Source organism: Falco cherrug, chromosome 12 (genome assembly GCF_023634085.1).
Source record: "Falco cherrug isolate bFalChe1 chromosome 12, bFalChe1.pri, whole genome shotgun sequence".
NCBI lineage: Eukaryota > Metazoa > Chordata > Aves > Falconiformes > Falconidae > Falco > Falco cherrug.
This window is the reverse complement of record NC_073708.1, coordinates 22,709,119-22,735,795: the sequence shown is the minus strand read 5'-3', so window position 1 is coordinate 22,735,795 and position 26,677 is coordinate 22,709,119. Positions and strand designations below refer to the sequence as shown.

The 26,677-nt window shown below is 47.4% G+C and overlaps 2 protein-coding genes across 14 annotated transcripts in view; one reads left to right on the top strand and one right to left on the bottom strand.

Annotated features, from left to right (window-relative positions):
* Positions 1 to 8,945, bottom strand: part of SZT2 (SZT2 subunit of KICSTOR complex) — a 60,605-nt gene extending 51,660 nt beyond the window's left edge. For 11 of the 13 annotated variants that reach the window (XR_008734677.1, XM_055724279.1, XM_055724281.1 and 8 more), the window contains exons 1-9: positions 8,864 to 8,944; positions 8,486 to 8,611; positions 8,154 to 8,327; positions 7,637 to 7,807; positions 5,595 to 5,726; positions 3,325 to 3,484; positions 2,765 to 2,871; positions 2,360 to 2,570; positions 1,135 to 1,305 (exon numbers count right to left, since the gene is read on the bottom strand). Coding sequence is in view for 11 of the 13 variants with exons in the window: in XM_055724279.1 (XP_055580254.1) it covers positions 1,135 to 1,305; positions 2,360 to 2,570; positions 2,765 to 2,871; positions 3,325 to 3,484; positions 5,595 to 5,726; positions 7,637 to 7,807; positions 8,154 to 8,327; positions 8,486 to 8,611; positions 8,864 to 8,893 (1,282 nt within the window). In the remaining 2 variants the exon portion in view is untranslated. Of the gene's footprint in view, positions 1 to 1,134; positions 1,306 to 2,359; positions 2,571 to 2,764; positions 2,872 to 3,324; positions 3,485 to 5,594; positions 5,727 to 7,636; positions 7,808 to 8,153; positions 8,328 to 8,485; positions 8,612 to 8,863 lie in introns of all 13 variants that reach the window. The other 2 variants (XR_008734678.1, XM_055724288.1) reach the window with 1 other exon arrangement.
* Positions 8,938 to 20,208, top strand: MED8 (mediator complex subunit 8). Its single transcript, XM_055724295.1, has 7 exons — positions 8,938 to 9,019; positions 12,106 to 12,224; positions 13,289 to 13,433; positions 14,106 to 14,246; positions 14,656 to 14,737; positions 15,783 to 16,031; positions 19,067 to 20,208. The coding sequence occupies exons 1-7, from the start codon at positions 9,014 to 9,016 to the stop codon at positions 19,129 to 19,131; spliced, it is 807 nt and encodes a 268-aa protein (XP_055580270.1). The 5' UTR covers positions 8,938 to 9,013; the 3' UTR covers positions 19,132 to 20,208.
* The last annotated feature ends 6,469 nt before the right edge of the window (positions 20,209 to 26,677 follow it).

Genomic DNA, 26,677 nt, shown 5'->3' with positions numbered 1-26,677 from the left:
ATTAAGGCTATTAAAGTCATACAGGTCTAATCTGGTCTGAGTGAGTTTAGAAAGGAAGCTAGAGGAAGAGCAATGAAACCCCAGGACAATCTTCCAAGTAGAGCACTGGCTTAAGATATCTACTCAGTTTTAAGGCAGACCACAGTAAATTCACGGAAACATCATCTGGCAAGTTTGGAATGATTTTGGAGTTTTATCACAGACTGATTTTCTGATATAAAACATATCCTGTGTACTAATATCCCCCAAAGAATAGCAAAGACACGGGATCACCATATATGTTTACACTGTGTTTTAAGAATCCCATCCTCCCTCCAGGCTTTCTGTCGGTCATTGTGCCAGTCAATAGTAACTTCTTCTCCTGTTTGCAATTCATAACTTGCATTGGATTTTTTCATCTCCCTTTCAGTTAAAGCACTACCACTAGTCACAGGTGGAGATGGAAAGCTAGGTAGGGTTTACGGACACTCCTTGGGATACTCAAACCCCTCAGGGTCCCTACTCAGCAGCTAGTCCTCACACTCCAGGTGCCATTATCTCTAGCAAGTCAAATGAGAGAACAGAACCACTGGATAGTTTTATGTTCTTCTAGTATTGGATATAGTCCTGACTGATCTGCCATTTTCACCTAACAATATCCTTGTTTCCCCCAGTTTCTGCCTTTGGAAGACTGCAGTTTGGAGGCATAAAATCTGTTGTACCAAAAGGCTCACCTTTGTGTTGGTATTTTGGAGTGCATGTAGCTCTAGTCCACCAAGGACTAGAAAGGGATGAAAAAAGCATAAATATAGAGGAAATCTCAGAAAACTCTGCAAACCCCTAAGTTCTGTCACTAGTTTCCTTGCAATTGTGGGGACTCATTTCCAAGATACAGAGGGTCACAGTCTGTCTATCCTTCCCCAGGCACTTACAGCCACAGTGGATTAGCCTGGCAAGCGCACAATTGCACAACAATACTGGACAGTCCTGTGTCAGGTAATTACTCATGAAAACAAACTTCAGGGTTTGGAGAAACCGGCTCCTTCCTCCACAATACCAGCCACTCTGCTGAGGTGGCAGACCATGCACTTTCCTCTAAACAGTTGAGAACAGAGTTCTGTCTGAGCCTCCAGCCCCCAAAAGCAGCACAGTCACCTTTCGTGATGTTGACTTCACGGATGCTGTAGCCTTCACGCAGCCGGACTGAGACAATGCTCACAAGGTCAGCATGTACCTCCTTCTCAGTGTGCTTCTTCCTCCTCATGGCCAGAGCAGGGTTGCTGCTCGCAGACACCAGGTGCTCATTGAACAGTCTGTGTTGGGACACTGCAAATGGCAGAGATGGGGTTTGTGACGGAACAACTCCCCTGCTCTTCATCCTACAGCAACAGCCCTCCCAAAGTGCTTTACAAAAGCTGCCAGGAACACTCGCTGGCCTGAAGAACAGTACATCCTTCAGGCATCACTTACACCCACTCCCAATTCTGCAACACAGCAAACAGGCCCACTAGCACGGCCGAGAGGCCTGAGAGAGGGGCAGGGGCAGGTGTCAGGCCCTGCTTCCTCTGGGACAGCCTTTGTGACAAGGCACGTGTTGGAGTTACACATTAACCTAGACAGGCAGAAAATGCATAGCAAGGTTTTGGGCTTTACCCCTTTCCCTGGAAAACCCTGAATTCCCAGGTACTTTCTAAAAGGTATCAGGATGTAGAAGCCTTGAGTTTAAACCACTAACACCTATCTTCTTAAGATGCAATACTTCCAAGTCCCATGCCAGCTCTCTCCAAACTTGTCACTGTACGCAGCTTCTGCTGCCAAGTTAAACAAAGCACAGATGGCACCAGCGTATTGCCAGGGCAGGAAAGGGTGTTTCCATGTTTTATGGGTAACTAATCTCTCCTGGCACACTCTCTCAGTCACTAACATTCACAAAATAAGAACAACCAAGAGAGGCATTTGGTACGGTTCTCAGGGGTCTAGTTTTTCAATCCAAACTGCCATCTGCAAAGCCTGATGAGGACAAGCTCTCCAGAACGTCCCAATCTGCAAGCTAGCCAGTGCACAGGAAGGGCTGGATGAGAGCTTCTCACAGCTTTCAAGTTCCAACACAGCGGGCCTAACTGCAGTTTGCCAAGTGAAGTCCACAGAAAGGGGAATGGTGCAAAATGGGACACTAGTTTTCTCTGATCCACCTGGTTCTTGGAACTAGCAGGCGAGTCACAGATGATGCTCCATGGCCTGATAGTGCCCAAAGCCTACAAGAGGCACGTCCCCTCTGGGACGAGGAAGAGTATCAGCATAACCAAGCCTGGGGAAGTTCCCAAAGAAAGGTGTTGTAAGACACCCATCTGCTGGAAGGAGAAACATGCGCATTCCTCACCACAGTAGTATTCTGGATTCAAGGACTCCCCAGTACGCAGAAAGGAGTACAGCAGAAATGCTTTGTGATACACATTCAGATCCAGGCTCAGGGGATCCAGCTCAGGGCATGTGGACAGGTAAGCACCAAAAGTGGCCATGGCAATGAATTTCATCAGTTCTACATTGGGAACGTGGCCAAAGCTGCAATCATACGAGTAGACTCCGCCCACCTACAGGATGGATAAAGATACCTGAGAGAGTACAGCAGTGCTGAGGACAAGGCAGAGGACCAGTAAAGGCCTCAAACAGGCAAAGAAGTTCCCTTTTCCCTTCTGGAGGTGAACGCCAACAACAACCACCATAACCCACCTTCCTCCCTCTGGCAGGCAGCTTTCCCCACACTCCCTGCTAACAGCAGACATACCTGTACAAAGGAGCAGGCCACTGTGCCACTGCGGAGCTGGTTGAGTAACGTCTCACACACAGCCACATCAGGGACACTAGTCACACCATCCGTAATTATTATTATACCTGTAAACAAGACAGTATCTTAGCGCATCTTCCATCTCAACCAACTACCCCTCTCCCAATATATCCACAAGAGAGAAAATTTAGGCAAGGCAAAAGTAAAAAGGAAAATCCTGAGGTTGGTTTGGAGCTTCCAAGGCGTTCTGGAGCTGGCAAACTTCCTGACTAGGTACAGCAAAGCACTGAGGCAGGGCACAGATCTGCACACCCTGGGCTGTCCTGAGCAAGTCGCAGTTGTGCTTCACCACAAACTCCCTGAGGCTGATATGTGGCACGTGGCACAGTGTTGCTCTCCCCATTCCCACCACCACAATTTGCCCACAGAGTGCAGGGCAAAAGCTGCTGCTGACAGAAGGGTCCACACACCAGCCTTTATAAAATTCTCAGCCTAAGGCAGGAGAAACACAGTCTTTCATAAACGACTGGGCAAACTTCAACCCAGAGGACAAAGCCAACCTGCGCTGGAGTTGGAGGGCAGCAGCTGCAGTGCTAGGATCCCCTGCCGGACCATGCTGACAAGGCCAACATCAGCAGTGACAACAGACACACTGGGCTTCCTCCCAGATGACTCCTGCACATCACCAGGGCTCTCTTGGCTCAGGGGTGACAAATCCACCTGGAAAAGTTAAAAAAAAAAAAAAAAATCAAACCACAAGGCCCCATGGGGCAGACTTCAGTCTGACTCTAGTTCTCACTCTGCCACACAGTCTAGCAGTCCCATGGTACCACAGCCCTGGAGCACTTCAGCAGACTCCACTTCTAGCTTTAATTTCCAGGTGGTCTCAAAGTCCTGGTCACTTGGGCCCCTTAGAACAGCTGGGCAAGGCTGCTTAGGAGTGGAGGAAGGGGACAATATGCTCAGAGCTTTATTACAAGCTGATTTCTCACAGAAGGGGAAAGAAGGGACGGTTTCTGGGATCACTAAAGCTCCTCTACAGAGCAAAGCAGATCCCCATTAAAGTAACTCCTTTATCCTTATCACTTAGTAGAAACTGCAGCTATTCAGCATCTACTCAAGTAAAGCCCAGAAATGCTGAGGAGGCAAACTCAGCTATGTCCCACTTATGAAACACTGTAGCAGAGAGGGTAAGGAGCCCCATAAGGACTCCTTATGTCTAGCACCTATATATTCAACTCTGTTCAAACAGCACTTCTTATGCAGTGTTGATATAAGCAAATGCAGGTAGGCTTCTCCTGCATCTTCTGTGAAAAATATCCCCCAAGCAAAGCCTGAAATTTGTATAATTGCACTGGTGAGGAACCTACTGTGTTCATAGTCCCCTCATCTCCAGAAGGCTCTGGCAGTTCAGCCCTGTAATGAACTATTGCTTCATTTTTACAGCAAATACACAGAATGGGTGAGACCCTCCCCTGCAAAACTACAAATGACCGGAGCTGGGAAAAGAAAATTAGAACTAAACTTTTGTTCTGCACAAATGGGAGCAGTCTGTGGTTGTCAGCAAAAGAACTGACTATCCATCATTTTAATTTGCCAGATGCCTTAAATTCAGACACTTGTTGACAATGATACAGCTAATGCAACTTCAAAAGTAAAAAAAGTTTCAGGCCCTGCCTTCCCCTGGGGCCTTCTACCTCCACCCTAGAGCCTGTGGCGGGACTTGCCAGTCCCTCTGGCCTGTAAGCGCGTCTCTCTCCCCCATTTGCATGGAAGAAGTTATAGGGTAGTTTACCATGAGAAAAATACTGCATCAAGCAGGAATGCATACAAAGCACTACAAAAACACCAGCTGAACGCATTGGTAAAGGTATTTACTTCCTGCAATCTTCTTTCTGTTCCAGGACTGAGTGTCTTAGCATTCAAAGATATAAATTTCAGGTAGAATACAAGATTTTAAGCCCTTCAGATATACAACTGCAGCAGTTCACCAGCAGCTTCTTGCTCATCTTATTTTGAGACTTCTTTTTCCTTTTTGCCCAAACTCTAATAACTAATGCTAAATAAGGACTAAATAACCTCAGCTAGGCCAATAATACCTTTGACTGCAAGAAGGGTGCCCACAGATACTGTTGTGACTGCTACCTGAACATGTACAGTACATACATACATACACAGTACAACTGTGTAACCTTCACATTCTTCATTTCCAAGATCAGGAGAGATGATCTTAACGAGAAATCCATAGACATCCTGAATCACTACAAAGTACCACTTGTACTACTTCTAATTTCACCCAAAGTTGTATTTTATAGTGCTATCATTAACTTCCTGATACCTACAGTTGTAGCCACTAAACAGCATCTGCTGCAGTTTCAAGTATCTGCACTACAGATAAACTGCACCTGCTGTTCAGTTTTTGTGGTAACAAGGGAGTATTTTTATTCAATAAATGTAACAAGGGCCAAGGGCATATTCACAGACATTTATAGTTTAATGATATGGACAGTCATAATCACCTCTCCCACCATGTTCTTCAGAGAGAAAGCACATCCTACGGTTTGTCCCATAACGTACAAAAAGTCAGGCTGCTTTACTGCACAATAATCTTGGGGAAGGTAACCATTCTAATCAGTCCTTCTAAACACTTATGGGTTCTGCTTCCCTCAGTGTTCATGTCTCATTACTGGATCCCACTAAATTACCTTACAAACTCCTTAGCTTCTCCAGGCCTACACCGCTGTTCCTCTTGCCACCCTACCCCAGAGGGGTCTCAGGAGTGCAAATCTCCAGGAAGCCAAGAGACCCCCACCACCTCTGCCCTCCTCACCTGTGGTTTGGGTTCGTACTGTTGCTGGAGCATCTCTGCCACTTTGTTCTCAAAGGCACATAGCTGCGTGTAAACTTGGTGCAGAAAGGCCTCTCGCTTTGTCTCATCCAGCTGACAGCCCTGGAATAGTACCTGGCCCAAGGACACACATGTGTAAGTCATCAAGGTAAGGTTTTGTAGTACCAGTCCCCAAAGTGGTACACAGGAACAGAGTTCTGCATGGTGAAGTTCAGACATGTCCCTGCCGAAGTACAAGTAGAGCACAGGCTTCTTCTCACTTTTTCTGCTCAGGGCCAACTGCCTGCAAGCAGTGGCGTCTTGTGGCATCTGCAGTGCACTCCACAGCAGATGCTCACACCACTCTGGCAAATCTCCTTGGGAAAGAAGTTTTTACTTCATTTGCCTTCTTTTAGGATAAGCAGTTGTCAGGAGAAAGTGATGTGGGATTCTTGTTACAAGCCATTAACTCTGGTTTTATGTTTCTAAGGAAGGTCTGTTTGTTCTAATCTAACTCACCTATAGACTGATCCAATTATCTCCCAGTAAGTGGCTGGATAAAGGAATGGAAAATTGAAATAAAGAAAAGAAAAAATTAGACTGGACGTTACAAAAGAGGCTGAGTGATGTGGCTGAGTGAGCCTGCCACCACAGAAACTCCCCAAGCTGACAGGCATGACCTTTGTGTTTACAGACGCCACCACTGTGCAGGCCATCTCTGTCCAGAACCACAAGGCAAAGAAGATACAAAGCACAAATAACTCAACAGATGGGCGGGATGCTGCCCGTTATCCACATTACTCCCTCAACCTCAGGCGGGCAAGACCTCATATATCATGGGAAAAGTAAATTATTACAATATCGACAGGCTTTCCTGGCTGAGTGATACACATATATGCCTTCTCCTCTGTAAAAGGAACAAAATGCTTATGCAGCTGTACCCAGAGATTACAGTTCCTGACCTCATACAATAAATGGGTCTTCAGAGAGATCCAAAAAAGAAAAGCGTAACAATTTTGAGTGCCCAATTTGGCATACAGAGAGGAAGACACTGATTGCAAAGCACGATGGCATCTGCAGGATAGCTGGACAAGCTGATACACAAATCATCACTGGCAAATGGAGAAACTCCTGCATTCTTTCTTACTTTGCACCTTACTTTGGTTGGACCTCAGAATGGACCAAAGCAAGGGCCGCCTTCTTCAAGCACTGTACAGACCATTAAAGGCTGCAGCCTTGCAGAAGGCTTGGGCAGAGGCAGGCTGAGGAGAGACGAGGAGGGAACAAGCACAGATTAACAGGCTCTTCCTGCTACCATCCACTTTTCCTGGTATTAGCAAAGGGACTGAATCCACCATCAGAAATGTGAAAATAATGTGAAAATACTGTGAGGTGGAAGGGATCAAGCATAAACTTCAAAAATCACACCAGCACCATAAACCAGACTTCAATTTGTTAAACAGACCTGCCCTGGCTCAAGTAAAATCTCATTGATAATCTCAATACTGAGGCCAGCTGCTCTCTCCAGCAAGCAGAAACAGATTCATACCAGTGCAAAAAGACAGCCAGGCTTGTAGAAAGAGGCAATTATCTTTGAATAAACCATTACTACACAGTTGGAGGAGGCAGACAAGCTTTTGGGCACACCAGATCTTCTTGAATGCTTCAAGCTAATTATAACAGGCCAAAAAGAATCAGTCAATAGATTTAAAAAACAACAACAACAAAACAACAACAGCAAGAAGCACACATCCAACATGAGGGGAAATACTCCCTGTGGCCCAACTCTGAGACCTGTGAGTGGCATGCTCTGCTGGGCTCTGCTCTCCCAGGAGAGACCTCCGCTTCCTACCCAGAAAAGAGAAGTTGCTCACGTAAGCTTCCCCACTGCACCAGGCTGCACATTTCAATAAGACAAATCTGCAGCATTGCAGATAACAGAGCCCAGCCACCACATGCCACCACTTTTCTCTGGGCTCACAGGAAGCCCATACAGAGAGCTGCTCACACACTGAGCCGTGCCAAGAAAAGAGGCAGAAGTTTACCTGATGGGACTGCAAGCCAATGATGGAGGAATATGCCTGGATAGTGACAAAGATTTCTGGCTGGTAGATAATGTCTGAACCAGGGATACGGAAGGGTCGTAACAATCCCACCAAGCATCGGGAAAGGGCATGAAACACTTCATCAAAAATTATCTCCCCCGTTGAGTCATCCTACGGAAACAGAGAAAGGGAAGGGCTTTTTCATCTTCTAGGACTTTCAGTCTCATTGCTGGTTGCCCCACCGCACAGAGCCAACAGCAAACACCCTTCTGCAATGGCAGCTGGACTAAAGTGACAGCTCCCCATAAACTACAAAGTCATATACTGACCATTCAGCAGAGAAGCAGGATCTGCCATTAAGCTGCCTAGCTAGGAGCGCTGCATGCCTCCCTCCCGCAAAAAGCAAGATTTCTGAAAAAGCTCAAACTAGCACAGAAAGGAATAAGCCTTTCAGCAAACAGAACTGCGTCCAGCTTTTCAATGCAGAACACCCCAAAGAGGCAGTTTCTGCACTTACCACAATCCCTGTGGAAGGGCTCAGGTCAAGTTCAATTACAAATCGGTACTGGCGGGCCAGGAAGGTGACCCGTGTAGAGGGCACGAGGAGATAGGGCCTGGGCTGGACGGGCTCGTCTGGCTGCCACCCGTTAGGCAGGATGCTGAGAACATCAAGTTCATTTTCTGACTTTACCTGTAACAAGTAAACGGTACACGAGAGAATGTCAAGCCAAGCCAAAGGAAAAACCAGAGAAGGGAACTGGGTTAAAACTTTCTGCAGGCTCCAGCTGCTCGTGAGTGGCATGGAGCCAGCTTGCTCCACCACATCGGGCCGTGGTGACACCAACTCACCAGCTCCGGCTCAGGCACTGCCCAGATGACCTGATGGAGCCGGCTGAGGACCCAGGCCAGGCGCACGTTGCGGGAGATGCGATAGTCTTTCTTCATCAGGAGGAAGACATGCCCTGCCTCCTCCACCTGCGGCGGGAGCACAGCGACCCAGGTCACCCCCGGGGGGCACCTGGGCCTGCCCCCGCCCTGCCGCCCGCCCCCAGACTGCTTCGGCCCCGCACCCCTCGCCTCCCCTCACCGCCAGCCCGGCCCCACCGCCGCCCTGGCCCCCGCGCCGCGGCTACCCCTCACCTCGCTCCTACCCCCGCTTCCCCGACTCCCCCCTGCCTGGCCCAGCCCTACCCCGGCCCAGCCCCGGCTCCCCCGGCCCGCTCCCACCTCCGAGTCGGGCCTCTCGGCGGCCGCCATGTCCGGCGCGGCCCCGCCCCGCGCCCCTTGACCTGCGCCCTGCCGCCCGCCCGGCCCCGCCCCCGCTGCGCACGGCTGACCCGGAAGCGCCGCTCTCCCGTGGCAACGGGGCGGCGCGCCATGCAGGTGAGGGGCGCCGGGGCCGGGGGCAGCGCGGGGGGGCTGGGCCGGTGCTGCAGGTCCGTTCGGGCCGGGGCCGGGACCTTGCCGCGGGCGGGAGGCAGGCAGCCAGCTAGGCCGGCCTGCGGGGCCGTTCCGTGCTGGGCCTGGACCCCGCTTTTCGGTGCCTCCCGCCCACGGACGCTCCGAGCTCCGCGGGGCTCGGCCTGGGGCGGTGTCAGCGCTGCTGCCGCCCGGCCGCGGCGGTTGATTCCTGCCTGTCCTCGGCCCGGCCGCCCCCACAGGTCAGACCCATGCGGGGTGCGGCAGCCGGGCTTCCAGGGCGAGCCCTTCCAGCTGGCCCGAGGCTTCCCTGTGCGGCGGCCTCCTCAGGCAGCACGGCGGGAGAGTGAGCGTGTGTGTGGATTTCTGGGTGCTCCTCTCCTCCTCAGTCCTTGCTGCAGCCCGTGGTAAGAGTTATCTCACCAAAGGTCCACCTGCCCAGCAGCCTGGCTTTGCCACTAGCCAAGAAGCCGATACCAAAAAGAAGTTGTAAGAGCAAAATAACCTACTGATGTTATTCTGTGTGAGCTATTGCTAGCACACCCCTTGTGTGTAATAGCCTTGAATGGATTTTCATGGATAGAAGAAGGATCCAGTTACTTTTTGAAGCAGTGTGAATTTTTAGCATCTGTAATGTCTAGTGGAAAAGGGTTGCAGAGGTTAATAACAGGTTAACGGGCTGTAAAGATCTGCCTCCTTTGGTTGGTTTGAAACCACTATCTGCTGGCTTAGTGCAAGTCTCCTGATTGTCCTACCAGAAAAGAAAGCAAAGATGGTTGTCCTGCAATTCCTCTTCTATAGGGTTTGTTATATTGTGTCTCCTCTTTTCAGCCATTTGCATGTACCGGTCTCTTTGTTTTTAACTGCTGCATCAATGGAACTGATGAATATTCTTGATCATCCTTGTTGCCTTTATCTGTACATATTCCTACTATATCCCTTTTCAGTTGGAGGGACAAGAGTGACATGTAATATTTGAGATACGAGGCATGAATTTATAGGATGGCATAATGATGCTTAGTTTTCTGTTGCTTTCCTAATAAATCTTATTATCGCTTTACATACTTGACTGCTTCTTGAGCCTTGGACAGATGTTCTCATGGGTTACCCTCATGGGTTACCCTCAGATAATCCCAAGATTTTGTTTCTAAGTGATAACATTTTCAGCTCAGAGAATGTCATTGTTTACAGAAAGTCAGGTTTCTTTGTGTGGTTTTTTTGCCCCTTTGTTTTGCCATGTGTGTTGCTTTACATTTACCTACTCTGAATTTCACCTTTACCTCTTGGTTGCTGCGTATCAGGATGTCCTTCAGCCACCTCTCCCATAAGCCCTATCTGTACTACCTCAGGGAAATTTTGTATTGCTAACAAACTCCTTAAAGCATTGCTCGGATGTAGCGTGTACCTACAAGAGGCACAGCATTCCTTGGAAACACGGGTCTTATTGCGTGCATGCTTTGCAGTGCTTACATCTGCTTCCAGCTCTTAACGGCTTTGGAGAGAGCCTATGAAAGAAGGAGGCTTGGAGTATGCTGCTGCTGCAAGAGCAACATGTGTGCAATAGGATTTTGTTCATCCTCTTGAGGGCTTCCTGGATAAGCGCAGGCAATGGGTCAGGTGAATTGTGGGTGCATATGCCTGGCACCCCTGCAGTAAAACTGGCTGCCAGCCCAACTTGTAATACAGGCATTAGTTAATCTTCTTGCACAAACACAGTGCACGCAAACAGTTGTAGACTCATTTCTTAATTGCACAGGAACTGACTAGTCCTATCACAAGATGGAGGAGAGCGCTTTTATCTTGAGGTGAAACACCCAGCAATCCGCTCCGTGAATCTACTCCATGGACTGGGGATCAAATTTTAACAAAATTAACTCAGCTGTTTCTTCTAAGGTGGATAAATGAAGTGAAGTCTGATCGGTGATTACCAAAAAAAAGCCTTTATAGTCTTGTCAGGCTACAAATAATGATTTTGTGTTCTTGTGAAAATGGAAGATACCTGATCATCTCTCTGGTGAAGCTCACACGGGCCTAGTGTGTTTAAACAGAACAACAACTAACCCAATAGCAAGCGTGCCAACAGCCTGAGTCACTCTATCTGCTTTCCCAATCGGCATTCCCTTTCTATTATTTGATTGCTTTGTCCCACCCTCCTCATGGATTATTATTGTACAGTTCCCAACTTATATGAGCAGTTCATTAGGGCTGGGACTTTAATTACATTTTGTGCAATACTGTAGTATGAATAAATTAGAATAGATAAGACTCCAAAGGGTTTTTGCAAGAGTCAAGGATATGTCTTGGTGTCTTTGGCAACAGATCCCTTGTCCTGACACTTTGTCTGTCACCGTCCTCCGTCACCTGGGGATGTCAGTGGAAAAGCTTATTTAAACAAAATAAGCCGGGGCAAAAGGCAGGAGGTGACGTGTGCGTGTTTAGTATGTGTGATCTGTGTTACAGCAGGGCCTCCTGCAGCTGGGAAGGCACAAGTAGAATAGGAGCTGCCAGTTTTCTTTAGCAGCTGGAAGTGGCATTTGGGCAGGAAGAAAGTAAAGAATGTGATGAGGAGCAGAAACGAGGCTTTAGGCCGTAGTAAAAAAAAATACAACAACCTTATACTCACTTTGCAACAGGATGAAGACATCACTGTGCCCACATCTGCTGTCAGAAAAAGTGAAGGGAATGCTGATCTACTTTGAGCTGGGTTAGCTTAAATGGCTCACAAAGGTGGCGTGAGCTAACTTTGGTGACTGCCTGATGTAAAAAAGCAAGTGTAAGTGAGAATGTCTTTGCTATATTCACCTAGGTCTTAAAAGGACAGGTAGTCAAGGGTTTGTCTCTCACACGAGTCTCTTGTCTCAGTGTTCCAGCCCAAGGGGAAGAGGTCAGTGTGAAACCATAGGATTTTTATCTCCAGAGTCGCTGTTTGCTTCTCCTGAAAAGGAGGCTCTACGTAGGAGAGATTGGACTGTGCATGCAAGTGGATCCACAACACCTTGGGAAGGTGTTAAGCTTTGTCGTCATCCCACATCTTTCTTGCCTTTTTTTAGAGAGAGGAGAAGCAGCTGGAGCTGACCCTGGAGGCGCTCATCAGTCAGGTGGCTGACCTGAAGAACTCCTTGGTCAGTTTTATCTACAAGCTGGAGAACGAGTATGACCGACTCACATGGTAAGGTGTCTCACAGAGCTAGGGGCACTGTTAATAACTGTTGAAGCTGTTCCAGACTTGGCTCTAAGGACCATAAAGTATGCTTAAAAAGCATTAGCCTGTTGTCAGTAGGCCTAAGTTTGCTTTTCACATTTCTGCTGGAGGAACCACTACTCGTCTTCCACCAGAAAACCAGCTGAAAACCATTGGTTTCATGCTGTATAGTAAGAGAGTCATGCTAACACCTTTTAATCCAGACATTTTATGAGAACTAGACTTGCATCTGCAGTGGCTGGAAGCTTCTCAAACAAAGTGTCTTAGGGACCCACATACCCTATAAAATGAGCAATGGTTCTTATGCATTTCTTGACCTTTCTGGCTTTTTCTGGCTCTGCTATGAACTGAGCTTTTATGTTTTCCTGGTTCTGCATGTTTTACCAGACAGTTTGAGAGGCTTGCAAGGTGGCGTTCTCTTCCTTATGGAGCATAAAGACGTTATAGCTACAGCTTAATAGACTATACAGTATCTTAGAGAGGGTCTGCTACTGCAGCAAAGCTTCACAGGCAGTTAGTGTTTATCATTAATGTTGCAGGAGGTAGGAGAGGTGATGAATCCCGCAGAGAGAGCAAGCTGAAAGGGACCTCCTTGGCAAGATTACCACTTATTTTGCTTCCTTGCTGCTCAGTCTGGATAGCCAAACTATAAATATTGTTCCTCCTGGCTGTACTGCTTAGGAGTTAAACTGTTTCTCAGACCTTGCTCTAAAATTGCACTGGGAGAGTTAGTGATAAGGAAAGCATTGCTTCTGTGTATGTTACTGAAATCCCAAACAACTGCCACTTCCAGTGGTACTGCTTGTAATGTCCCTGAGCTATTTGCAGCATTTGAGCTATTTGCACTAGGGACTGGGGTTTGTCTGTACCTGCAGATTCAGCCCTAGGTTTTGCTGCTTACTGACTGGAGTAAGCCAGTTTGATGAGCAATACTGTTATTTCCTTGCTTCTCAGCCATTTGAGTGATGAAGAGATAAAAGCCATCAGTGGCATCCCTTTCTGTGTTCTGTCCCCTTGATTTCTTTTCCCAGGCCTTCAGTTCTGGACAGCTTCGCATTGCTCTCAGGGCAGCTGAACACCTTGAATAAAGTGCTAAAGCATGAGAAGACCCCACTACTGCGAAACCAGGTTATCATACCCCTAGTGCTGTCACCAGACCGTGATGAGGAGATCATGGTAAGAAAGTTCCCTGAGTGTTGGCCCTGGAGTATCAGGATGTGCTTGTGTATCTGTTCCAGCTTGCTTGGCATTCCTTGTGCTTGGCATTCCTCAGCTCTGGGTGTAGAGAAGGAAAAGGTGATGATTAGTTCTGACAGGGAGCTGCTTTGCTAGGGGGCTTGCACACTTGCAGTGGATATACTTTACAGGAGGTGTTCCTGTTCATAAATATGTTATTTTCCTGATGTTGGGGCTGAAAGAGATAGTGTCTTCTTGTGTAACTGGGAGGTCTCCTTACAAGCTCCTGGTTTTCTCTGCCATAGCTGTGCTGTTTCTGTTGGATATCTTTATCTAGGTGTGCAGTTTGTCATCTGACCCACATGAGGCATGTTACAGAACCTCCAGCATGCACTGTCAGCATTTATTCTCTGCTTGAGTGAGAAAAGATTTCAACTGATCATGGCCATGCTGGTGGGGCTGCACTGCAGACTCCTGCGGGTTGCTCTGACTAAACCAGCACAGTGCAAATTCCTAGACAAATTGTTGAAACTTCATAATGCTTTCCAGATCAAGGTTTCCCCACAGCATGCTGCTGGCCTTGTTCCAGCACTATGGCCTGCGCCATCCTTTTGAGCTGTTTGAGTGCTGGGCTCGAGGAGGTTCTGAGTGTTGCTCATCCAACTCTTGCAGCGGCAGACAGAAGGGCGTGTGCCGGTGTTCAGCCATGAGGTGGTGCCTGACCACCTTCGAACTAAGCCAGACCCTGAGGTGGAGGAGCAGGAGAAGCAACTGATCACAGATGCAGCTCGAATTAGCCCTGATGTGGCCCAGGTAGGTGAAGGAGTTTGATACTTCTGCCTCTTAGTCCTACGGCACAAGATGCCCCTTAACTCTGCTTCCTTCACCTTCCCATCTAGCAGTTTCTGTTTCTGCTGTGTCCTTTTCTGCCTGAGATTCCTTTAGCGGACCCTAGCTGAAGTTTGGTTTCCTCCACAGTTTCACAAACCAAGGGTATCCAGCCCACTGGCAGTTCACAGGAGATGCCATCAGATGAGTCAGAGAAAGGCAAAGCCTATCCCATCCCCACGGTGCCCTCCTGCATGCATTAGCACAGGGCTTTTTAGGCTCTGCTACCAAAATGCTTATGTTTGGTTACACAGAGAAAGCTTGTTCACGTACCTTGCTGACTTGTACCCAGTTGGAGGTATTCTGGTGATTTCTGGTGGTTTTCATTTTTCAGAAACAGATCCAAAGTCTGAACAAAATGTGCTCAAATCTGCTGGAGAAAATCAGTAAGGAGGAGCGTGAATCTGAAAGTGGAGGTATGTCACTGGGGTGGAAGTGGGGTACAGGGTCCAAGCAGCAGGCTTGAGAGAGTAGTGGCATAACAGGTAAATCAGAGAGCCTGAAGCATGGGAAACACAGATGAGCAGCATAGATGAAGCATAGATGAAAGCATTCTAGCAGATGCAAGATTGGCTGTCCTAGAGCCCCCTAATTTGAAAAGGGGTCCTGTGGGCGCAGTGTGTCCTGCTTGTGTGACCTATGCTTGGCAGGAAGGTTGTTCCAACCCTTTGCCAAATCCTCCTTTGAGGAGGTGGTAAGTATTTACCAAGAAAGCATCCCAATCAACTTGGATTAATATAAATAGCTGTGAAAGTGCATTGGCAGTGAATGGGAAGCCCCTTAGCTATGTTCTGAATGAGTCCACAGCATATTTGTTCGCAGGCTATTGTGTGACATCCTCTAGATGATGGCTTCTTCAGACTTGTGGTCAACATTTTCCGGTTCTGACTCTGATGCTGGACATCCTTATTTTAATGGTCTCTGCTGTCAGCTGCTCGCTATTCGTGGGAGTGCTATGCACAATTCTCAAAGGCTGGTTTTTTGTCACCTTTGACACATAGTGTAGGCAAGGACCCAAGCACGGGTTCTGTCTGGTTTCCAGGATTCATAGTGTAACTGGGCAGGCGTGTGGTAGAAAAACTTGCAGACACCATGCTGCTCATGAGCCTCCAAAAGGGGATGTTGCATTGCTTATCTAGAACACAGTGCTTGTTACCTGCTGTAGGTTTCAGCATGGAAGAGCCTTTAGTGGGGACATTCTCATAGGCATGGAGGAGTTGGCTCCCTCTGTCCTCCTTCCCTGAGCAGCGTATGTGCTGCTCTCAGTGGAAGAGCTCTTGGATCACCAGTCTTTTGGATTTCACAGCTTCTTGGACCCTTCTGAGACTCTTGTAGGACAGCTTGTTAGAAGCTGATCTCTATTACATGCACCAAAATAACAGAAAAGTAAATTCAGGACCAGCTATGCTACTGTTTAGAATTGATTGCTGAAATGCTTCAAAATAACTTCTTTTTCTACAGGTTTACGACAGAACAAGCAGACTTTCAACCCTGCAGATACCAATGCACTGGTAGCAGCTGTGGCCTTTGGGAAAGGACTGTCAAACCGAAGACCCCCTGGCTCTGGAGGGTCTGTCCAGTCAAGCCAACCAGGAGCTGGTGCCATCATTGCAGGTGCTTCAGGCATGCAGCAGGTCCCAATGTCAGGTGCACCAGCTCAGCAGCAGCCAATGCTGGCAGGGGTGCAGATGGCACAAGCTGGACAGCCAGGTAAATAAGTTGCATATCTGAAAGCAGTTGAAATGCAGGGAGCAAGAAGGACAATTGCAGATGTAGAGATTCTTCCCCAGTCACCTTTTAGATACAACTGAGTAAGAGGTTCCTTTCTGCCTTAATAACATGAGTCAGGTTGTAACAGTGGAGTAATACCTGCTTAAAATTGGCTCAGAGGCTGAAATGGATCCCAGCCATCCAGCTTCAGCTTAACTCACCCCGCAATACCATCTTAATAACAGACTTAGTGAACATAGGAGTCAATGTGGAGGGAGATCACAGTGCAGTTTTGCAGGGATCTATTCTGGGGGTTTTGTGGTCAGATTTGAGTTGTGGGTAGGCAATAAAGTGGAAAGGTTTGATGATGCTGAGTTATTTAAGGTAAGGAAAAAACCAAATCTGTCTGTAAAGAGTCACAGAAGGATTTCATATGCCAAGTGACTTCACTTAATAGTAGATTACATTTGTATTAAATATAAAGTGAAACACATAGGCATAGCAATTTGACTTTGCATGTCCAGCACTTGGACTCTAACCTAGTGACTTGTATTTGGGAAATAGATACATGATATAATAGTTCTGTAAACACATTAATTGGATGTACAGTTGGGGCAAAAACGCAAACCAAATATTAGGAATTACTAGAAAAGGGACAGAGAAACAAGATATCATTCGGCCATTGTATAAATCCATTGGGCACCCACACCTGCAATATTATGTGCAGTTCTGATGTCTGCTGCTGGAGATAGCTTTGGAGTAGGGAGAAGAAAGTATGGAAGTCTATAAAATCTCCAATTGTATTCAGCAGGTGACTGGGGAATGATTGTTCACTGTTTCCCATAATACAGAAGGATCAATGAAGGTGCACCAATGAAAATATCGGCTTGTAGATTCAGAACAAAAGGAAGATACTGAATACTAAATAATTACATCGTAGAGCACATTGTCAAGTGTGTAATAGGTTATATGAGATGGAAAAGTAAGTAGGTAAATTTCTGGATGAAAAATCAGTCAATGGTTAATCCTGAAGACACCATCTCTGACTCCCCAGTCCGTGAGCCACCATATATTAGAAGCAGAGGGGGTATTCTGCAGAGGTATCACTCAGGCTTGCCCTGTTCTGGTATTCCTCCTTAAATGTCCTCTGCTGTCAGGAATGAGTTTGGTGTGGGGGACCTACAGGCCTAACCCTGTACTGTCATTCTTATGTTCATGTTAATTGAGATTTTGGATATCGGATATCCTAATTGGTGTTTTCTTGCTTGTATAATGACTGTTGTTCAGAAATGAACTTGAGCAACAATATTAATCCTAAGTTAATTATGTATTTATGTAAGAGTTAGAAAGTAATTTCCACTGTGACTTGGTAACAAAGAAGGCCCCTGTGATTCCTGGCTGCATACCCACGAACGCTGTCTCCAGAATGGGAAGACAGTTGCTGCTGTACATCAAGCAGAGTGTGCTGGTAACAAGAGCAGTTGTCCAGCCTGTGTTACTGGGAAGCTCCCTTTTGATAACAGCAGCCATACTGGGGTTTACCAAAGGTTAGTCCCACTGTCCTGCTTTTGATAGTGCCCGTAGTCGAGACTGAAAGAATATGAGAATGAAGTATATCCTGACAGCAGTTGTTGTTTAGGGTTTTTAAGCCAGAGTTTGGTTAGAGACCAGTGGGTATAGCAGCCATCAGTTTCTGCAGTTCTTTTTTGAATTTTAATTTTGACGTCTGCACCACCTATGGCAGTATGTCCCACAGCTTTATTGCATGCTTTGCTTAAAAAAAATTCCTTTTTATGGCTAAATCTTTTGCCTGATAATTCTATTGCATGTTTCCTTTTTACCCGTGTTGTGAGAAGTGGTGAATAATTTCTCAGTTACTTTCTCCATACTAGTTTTCATTATTTTGGAAGTCTGTTAGGTCCTCCTTCCTTTTTCCATCTTACCCCTCCAGCTAATGAGTCCTATTCTGTTTAGTATCTCTGTGTGAAAATTATATCTTGGACCATCCTTGTCACTCTTACCTGCAACTTTTCTGTTTGTTTTCAAGACTGGGAACACCAGAACCGTTCACAGTATTCCAGATGTGGGTGAACTACAGTCCTGTTCACTTTTCCTTTTGGAGTAATGTCTAACAGTATTAGTCTACTGATTGTTAGCACTGAAGTGGTATCAGATCGCCTGCCAATTCATTGCAGGCAATAACCGGCTTTGGATAAGTTTGAGGAGGTTTAATAATCTTTATTCTTTTACCCATTTGCTCATCAAATCTTTTCTTGTTCTGCTGTACTATAGTTTTGATTTTCAGAAACTGTCCTTTTTTTCTGTTCCAGTTTGAACACACATTCCACTTTCTGAAGGAGTGTTCTTTGAATGTCCCTCTGTGCTGCTTTTTCATCATTGTCTTTTTGTATATTTTTCTCATCATCTTAGCTTTGTGTAGTGCTGTACACTTATTGTAAGCTGCTAGTATGATGTCTTTGAACACACTCCTGTGTGTGATTGCTATCAGCAAACAGTAATAATGCCCAAGAGGTGGATGTGGTTAAGAGAAATTAAGAGACCTGAGAGAGGCTTAGTAATTTAAATATATGCCCTAACTATAAAAAATGCTACGTGGAATGGGTTACAGGCTCTTGTGTTTGCCCCTCTGAAATGGAAGTGCAGGTCAGTCCTTGGTACTTCTGTGAGTGCTGCTTCCAGCAACTTCTGTAAGACTGAACAAGTCCTACACTGCTGTAGGAGCCTCCTGACAAAGAGAAAGGCTTGGTTAAGATGGAACAAGGATAGAATTTGAGGTGATAGCAGTGGGACACAGGAATTGTCAAAAAGATTTCTCAACAGAGAAAGATGCCAATTTGTAGAAGAGCTTGATTGTGTTAGGTCAGAAGCTGGAAGATGCTGTTGTAGCAAGTAAGCCTAGTGTGGTACCTGGAGTGGAATGGGAAAAGTCCAGACAGGGTTGTTGTCTTGCATGCTCCTGAGCAAATGTTCTCTCATATAACTGGGTTTGCACTTTTCCTTTTTTCTCTCTCCAGGAAAAATGCCGAGTGGCATAAAAACAAACATCAAATCTGCCTCAATGCATCCATATCAGAGATGAGCTGAGATGAACCAGACCTAGGAAACAGCAGTTAACCAGCATTGTTCCTGCTGCAGCCACCATGCTTGGATTCCTTCTAGGACTTCCAAGTCCCTTCACATATCCACACACCATATCCAAGGAGATAGGGGTTGTAAGACCCTTCCCTGGGTTTTATTTAGTGTTGGCTGGCTTGTGTGAAGCTGTTAGTGGCCGTGTCTGCTGGACACGAGTACTTCTCCGTTCAGTCAGAGCAGAGGACTTTGCTTCTGGTATTGGTCCCATCTCCTTCGGGTCTGGCCTGGAGACAACTACCCTTTCCTGATAGAAACCTTTTCCCTTTTCCCTATCTGAAGAGCTGCATGGTGCACTTTGCTCCTTGTTTCTGCTTGTTCACTTGGCATGCTCTTTCTTTACTCCCTCTTGTTGAATAAAGACTTTTGTGCACACTGTGAGACACTGGTGTCCATCTCTCAGGTCATAAGGACTCCTTTTCCTTTGGGAAGGCTATGGAGCAGCTCCAAACTAAAATACACATAAAATTTTGGAAGCTGAGTGCTGGAGCTGCAGGCTTATGCATAAAGAGCTGTTATAAAGTGAGTCAGCAGGGCACAAACATAAGCAGTAAACATCTTTTTTATTGTAAACTCATTATGACTATTCCTCAGAAAGCAAAATAGTGGTAAACTCATTATGACTATTCCTCAGAAAGCAAAATACTGGGAAAGACTATTACAAGGCCTGCAGGAAGAAGGCAGCATTTCAGGAACAGAATCATGGAGCTTTTGTATTCTGATGCTGCCACAAATCCCAACTGGATCTGATTTCACTTCATAGTTCTCTGCTGCTGTGTTTCCTACAAAGTTTCTTCAGGATTTATGCATTGCTTCAGAGAGGTATTTCAATCTGCTCGGGACCATGGCACCTCTGAGTTGGCCAGGCTGTGATGTCTGGCCCATTTCTCTTTGGAACTGGGCATTGTGAAGCCATCCCTGTTCTATTTTCTGCCCTTGAGCTGTAAAATATAATCTGCTTATTGAAAGATTCCTCTGAGAATAAAGGGTGGGGACGCATGCCCACAGAGCATCCTAAAGACAACCGTTGTGCCTCTTGCTGCTCTTGCCTGGACTTCCCTTTTGACTTGTGAAAGCCAGCACTGTATTTTACTCAATAGCATCTGTCAGCAATCTTATGGGTGAGGAAATCTCCACTCAGCAGATACAGCCTGCAGCTGCTCCTGCACTGCTTGCCTCTGAGCTAATCAGATCCAGCTTATTTGTGGAGGTTGTGGGCTGTTCTCCCAAAACAAAACCTTCCACAAAGCTGTGACTAGGGCACCTATCGACCCATTTTAATATGCAGGCCCTTGAGAAGCATGGAACTGGGATGTAGAAAGTGACCTGGAAGCACAAGCAGTTTATACGATAAGCAAAGCCACTCCACTACGAATGAGCCCGGTGACGTGTCTGCAATGGCACCAGCCCAGCCAGACTGATGAGATTGCTTTTTGTGCCTAATGAACATGGAGCTCCTGGCTCTCTCGGGGGCCACTGGCTGCAGCAGGGAGCTGGTGTGAAAGCAGGAGAATGTTGCTGGCTCCAGTGTGAGTGTTTTGTGTAATGCCTGGAGCCTGATAGCCAGGGAGTTTGAGCCTGCAGGGCTATGCCCTGTGATGGGCTGAGCACTGCAGGATGGCTGTTCCCTATCTACCAATGTCCCTGCTTCAGTTGGGAAGGAAGGCAGAAAACTGTCAAAGGAACATACATCAGGTTCCTGGCACTCATCATCCATGGAGCCTCAGCGCCCGGGTGCTGCTTCACTTCATCCCCCCAGACTGGCTTCCTTATAAAGCTGAAATGTCTCAGTGCAGGAGCCCCGGGGCCAGCAGCTGGCTGGTGCAATTCGGGCAGCCTGGGACACAGGCAGAGCCCACGCTAACCTGGCTCTCCTGAAAACGCCTCCAGTGGGGCAGGTCAGACCTTTCACACACTTGGACAGGGGGAAGGGAAATGCAGGCAGGGTTTTTTTCCATAGATTATAGAGTTGGGGAGGCCGGCTAGGCTCACCAGTGTAACTTCCTGCATGACACAGGCTGTCCTGAATTACTTCTTGTGTAACTTAAAGCACTGTCATTAGGAAAACAGTTGATCTTGAACGGATACATCTCTGCTACAGTGGCTGGTACGTTGTTCCAAAAGTTAATTTTCTTATTGCACCTTATACTGAGGCTGCATTTCTTTAATTCCTTTCTAGTCACTGGATCTTTTCAGCCAGACCCTGAGTCCCAGAGGGAGGAGCTGGATATTATGATCAAGCTTTCGTGATCCTTTTTTATGATGAACTGAACTGATGAAAAGTCCCTTTTGCTTTAAGGCATATTTTCTATTTTCCACTTCTTGGCTCACGTCCAAATCTTCTTATGCATCTGTGTCCTTTGGGACACTGGACTAGGACACACTATTCTAATTGTGGGAATGGGAATTTCAGATGCAGAGCGACTTTAACCTCTTATCCAGTCACTGCCAGTGCTTGAATGTTTAAACAGGGAACAGGAACAGGCCTTTTACCCATAAAGTCATGGTGGAGGTTTATGGTCCACTGCTTGTCACTGTGGCCCGAAAGTTCAACAGGGATTCACCGTTCCTGGTGCACTGTGTCAGAATAAAAGCACAGCCCTGCTGGGTGAGTGCAGGTGCTTGGTCTGTGCCACATCACAGCAGGGGCCAAACAGGCGACTGTGGAAGCATGCTTTCCCCACAAGCATGGGATGTGCTGCCACACTAAGCCTCAAGGGTTTTTCACTGCCTTGTCCAATCCCTTTTTGAACTTGTCTTTTCCTAGTAGGATAATTTCAGCAGGGAGAAGGCTCAGCCCCAGCACAGCAGTGTGATGGAGAGCCCAGGTACTGATTTGTTCTGGGCCCCCACGCTCCCCCTTGGTACCAACTGGGCTCTAGTGTGGAGGGATGGACATCTTCCACTGCATGGCCCCCTTGCCCCAGGGACCCCAAGGGCTCCAGACCACGGACATGCCCCTGGCTCCCAGAACAGCATGCTTTACCCATCATGACTTCATTTCCTTCTAGGTCATCAGCTTTACACTATTTAGCACCCCCTGCTAGAAACATATCCTCGGTGTCAATTCCCCAGGGAGCATCTCCTCTGCTACCTTGCACTTGGCCAGGTTGCCAGCGCTCTTGTTCCTTGATCGCACACGTCGCAGTACCAGCCAGCTTGCTCTCCAATACTTAAGAGTATACAGTGCCACAAAAATTATCGTGTTAGTTTGACAGGTTCATTGTCTGTAATCCCTGATGATTGGTATTTATATTTCTCTGCTTTAAGTCTTTATCAATATGATCACATATTTTTTGGTCATTATTTTGCATGGAATGACTGTCAAATAGACACACCTGTTTACAAGGCCATCCTGTTTACTTTTTTAAAATGCTGGCATAACATCAGCTTGCTTGTTCTCTGGAGCTTCTCCAGGCTTCCTTGTCTTACTGAATATCAGCATTAATAATTTGGATTTTTAAAAACAGAGGTTTACTTTTTTTTTTTTTTTTTAATTTTGAGATGCAGGATACTCAGAGTACTGAGGTTTTGCCTTATGCAACTGTTGTTTAACATCTTCCTAAGTTACTGTTAGAGTGGAAAGTGTTTCACCCTTGTGACTGGAATGCTTCATCTGGCTTCCTCCCAAATGCAGGAATGAGATATTTATTGCCCTTCCTTCCTGCCCAGCTATCTGCAGTCCCACCATTCCCAGCCCGCATCACACATCCAGCCGTGCTGGGTGGTGCCTGCAGCCTGTCCTGCTCTTGCCCTGGCCTGGCTCACCTCTGGAAGCTGTGAAGCTCGGTGTAGTGCCGTTGTTTCCCTGTATCTCTGCATCCACTGATCAGCATGACTAACATCTGCCACGTGTTTGTTCTCTTGTCCCATCCCCAAGCAGAGATGTGCACACAGGTGTCTTGTTCTGTTTAAAAAAGAAAGGTATAACATTTTTGTCTGTTTTTTAACTTCCAGATCTTTTCAGTGGGTGTCATTAAGCCTTTACAGTGAAGGTGAAGTATGTAAGGTGTGAGGGGAGATGTGACCAAAAAGATCAGGGGGACAGCTGAGGGAGGGGAACCTCAGCAGTTCTCCACTCTCCATGCCCCAGGTAAGGCAGGAAGGCAAGGTCTCAGGGGAACTGGTTTCCATCCTCCTACTAGTATAGGACCTTTCTGACAGAAACATCTGGGACCAAAGGAGAAGTCTTCTGGTGATTTCGTTGCAGGAGCCTGAGCACTTTGTTATGCTAAGAAGCAACATAATGGTGTGTGTGCTGCCAAAGGGCAGTAAGCCAAGTTTTGCATCTGCATCCCTCCCAAAACAGCTTCACCTGCAGCTCACAGAGGAAAGATAAACACACAGAAAGAGCAGCAAACCCTCCCTCTGAAGTGGCCATTGAAAAGCTCAGAAACTACTTGAAAGTCAAAGGTACAAACAGTTGAATGCTGAAAGCAGAAACCCCAGGTTGGCTCTCCACTTTCCCCTGGGCTCCCACCATGAGCTTGGTGGCCCCAGGAGAGCCAGAGCATATCTACGTGACAGCTTGTGCCTACAAATGAATATACAGGCACTTTGGAAAAATCCCGTGGAGCTCCTCCTTCCAACCAAGTGTAATAAGTCTTCATCTGTCTTAGAAGTAAAATGTTACTACTTCATACCTCACATTGATGCTGTGGTAGTAAAAGCACACACTCAAAACACAGGATGTTTGGAAGTATTTGTAATATATACCATAAAGATAGTTCAGGCTGATGTGACTCCACAGTTTATTTATTGTCCTTATGATACTGTAGCTCTCTGGCTGGATTCATTAACATTGCTTTGGTGGAAACCTGCACTTAAAATTTAATGAAAACCTTCTGCAATTTGCTCAGGGGTAATCCTGTACATGAGGAAGCACATAAGAATAATGCAAAGTGTGCTGGCTGGCTCCTCTAAAGGGGCAGCTTTTGTCATTTGTTTGGGGGGGTTGGGGTTTTTTTTGGTGCATACTTTTTAAAGAAAGAAAATTACTGCCTGTATTTTTCTGAGATGCATATTTCCCAGAGTCAGGGGATCAAGAGTCATGGTTCCTGCAGTGGCTATCTTGTCACTGCTGCTCAGATTCTGTCACTGATTTACTCGCTTGCCATAAGGCTTCTCACTTTACTACCATCGTGTCCAAGCAGTTTCTGCACTGAATTAGCAGTAGTGCTAAGGTCTCGCTTGGCATGGCAGCTCCTTTCCTCTTGGTGAGACTGTGCCTCAGGGTACTTCAGCATTATTTTTTTCCATTGAGTGTCTGCTGGCCACGCTTTGGGCCAAAGGGGCATCACTGATGTCTGTGAAGCTGCAGCATTTCTCAGGATGTTCCTCTCCTGAACCCAGACCTCCCCCTTCTATGCCTATTGCCAGGTGGCCTTGGTGGGACATGTCTGTCTCCCACTGTCATGTGCCCCTCCTGGGCTCTGCCTGCCCTGGCATACAGCACGGCAGTGTGCTGCTCCTGCGGGGACTGGGCTCTGAGGCGTGCAGTGGATGTTTACGTGGAGTTTGGTTTTGGTACTGATGCAGTACTGAAGTCAGGGTCCTGCTGTGTGGGATGGGAGAGGTGGCTCTTGTCTCCTGCTCTGCTGCTGCAGCATGACAGGACTTCAGAGCACTACCTAAAGAGCTAATGGCAGGACTGGTTTGTATCCCCCCTGAGAAATGCATTCTGTATAAGTGGGGTTGAGGACCCATAATTTTGGCTGTCTCAGTTTTGTATATTTAGGTTCCCATGGGCATCGCAGTGACAGAAACAGTCATCTTCACCATCATAGCGCAGCCTGTTTCACTCCAGCCAGCAGAGCAATGCACCAGGTCGTGACTCGGCTGCATGGTGTTTTGGGGAGCACGCATCATGTGCAGCCCCATGCCGCAGAGCTCAGGGCTGGGCAGGGAGCTGGGCACCATGGGTGTGCAAGCAGGAGGAGCTGGGCAGCAGGACCCACAGCCCTGGGCTGCTGAAGCCCCAGAGCTGCTGCCAAGCCGGGAATGACTCACGCAAAGCCTCTGTGGGTGCACCCACCAACTTTCTTAACTGTCTGTATTCACTCAGATAAGGAATAAAAAATAGGAATTAATAGGAATGCTCCAACCCATATTTTGAGTGTGCAGCTCCCTCTCCTTCCTTTCTTCATGTCCTGTGCTCTCTGCTGTGTTTTCCTGGAGCTCAAGTGCAAGATGCTTGTCCCCATACACAGTGCAGGCATGAGGGCATCCAAAGAGGCTTGTGATGTTCACCATCAACAACACTTTTTGGAAAGGTATTTCCAGAAAGGAGGCCACTATGTTCTCTGCCCACCATCTTGGAACATTTTTCTGCATACTTCCATTTCTCTCCTGGTTGTATCTGTCCCTTTAAGAGAGGACAGTTGCTCCTGGCTGTCTGGGAGAACATTGCAGCTCCTCACCATGGGAGCTGCCCCACTGCTGCTCTCTCCTGCCCCTGTGCCCCTTGGACCTGCCAGGCACGTGATGGTGCCCTTGGCAGGACCTGCCACAGGTTCTCGTAGCCCTCAATTTCCTTTTCCTCGCCACCCACTGTGGGTATCAGGGCATGCACTGTGCTGCTGACTGCACCAGTGCAGAACCTCAGAAACGGAGAAGATGCCAGGCAGGCCAAGGATGATAGCAGCCACTGGGGAGCAGGCAGTGTCCCCTGCCAGCCTGCAGCCAGGACAGGCAGGCAAAGCCCAGCCCCGGCTGGAGCTAAAACACGGCCTCATTTCACAGCAAAACAATCCCTCTTTGTGTGGCCTGTTCTCCCAGAACAATCCTCTGCTCTGACAATGTCTTTTCTGTGGCTTAGTCCCTGCACAGCGACCAGCAGCGTGCTCAGCCTGATGCCTGGCAGCTTGCACCAGCGCATGCCCACAGCCCTGCTGCCCCACAGCTGAGCAGCAGCACCTGAGACCCCTGGCCTGGGCAGCCACTGCTTGGGACTCTCTGTCCACTTCAAGTCAAGGCAAAGTCTTCCCAGGAAAGTCTCCAGCTAAGCCTGGAACACTTGGGAGGGGTTTTTCTTCTGACTTTGTTTGCTCTGTGTAGCTGCATGGTGCCGCTGCACGACACGTTAGGAGGACAGCCCTGGGATGCAGTTGGCACGTTGGAACGTGGCATGTGGCTGTCAAGTCACCAAATCTGACTGTAATCCCAACTGCCTGCCAGAGGTGGAGAAGTCAACTGGCTTTGCCAAGCTGTTCTCTCAGGCGCCAGGCAGTCTGGGACAGGTTGCCGGAGCTGATCAGCTCCTTGGGCTCTAAATCATGGATATAAAATGAAATGGCACAGATGGAAAGGGAGATTCTGAAGATGAGCAGGACCAGGGTTTTCTCATCACCTGTATTTTCTCTCTTCAGGAGCATATGCCCATGAGACAGCTTCAAAAGCTCTCTGACAAGGGGCAGTTTTCAGGTCCCTACCAGAGACAGAGCTCACAGAGCTGCTGTGGTCTTCTGCCACAGCATGCTGCACGTGGGCAGTCA

Coding starts and splice junctions, on each gene's coding strand:
- MED8 (XM_055724295.1), top strand. Junction 13,434..14,105: donor ACCGTGATGAGGAGATCATG/GTAAGAAAGTTC, acceptor CAACTCTTGCAG/CGGCAGACAGAAGGGCGTGT. Junction 14,738..15,782: donor GCGTGAATCTGAAAGTGGAG/GTATGTCACTGG, acceptor CTTTTTCTACAG/GTTTACGACAGAACAAGCAG.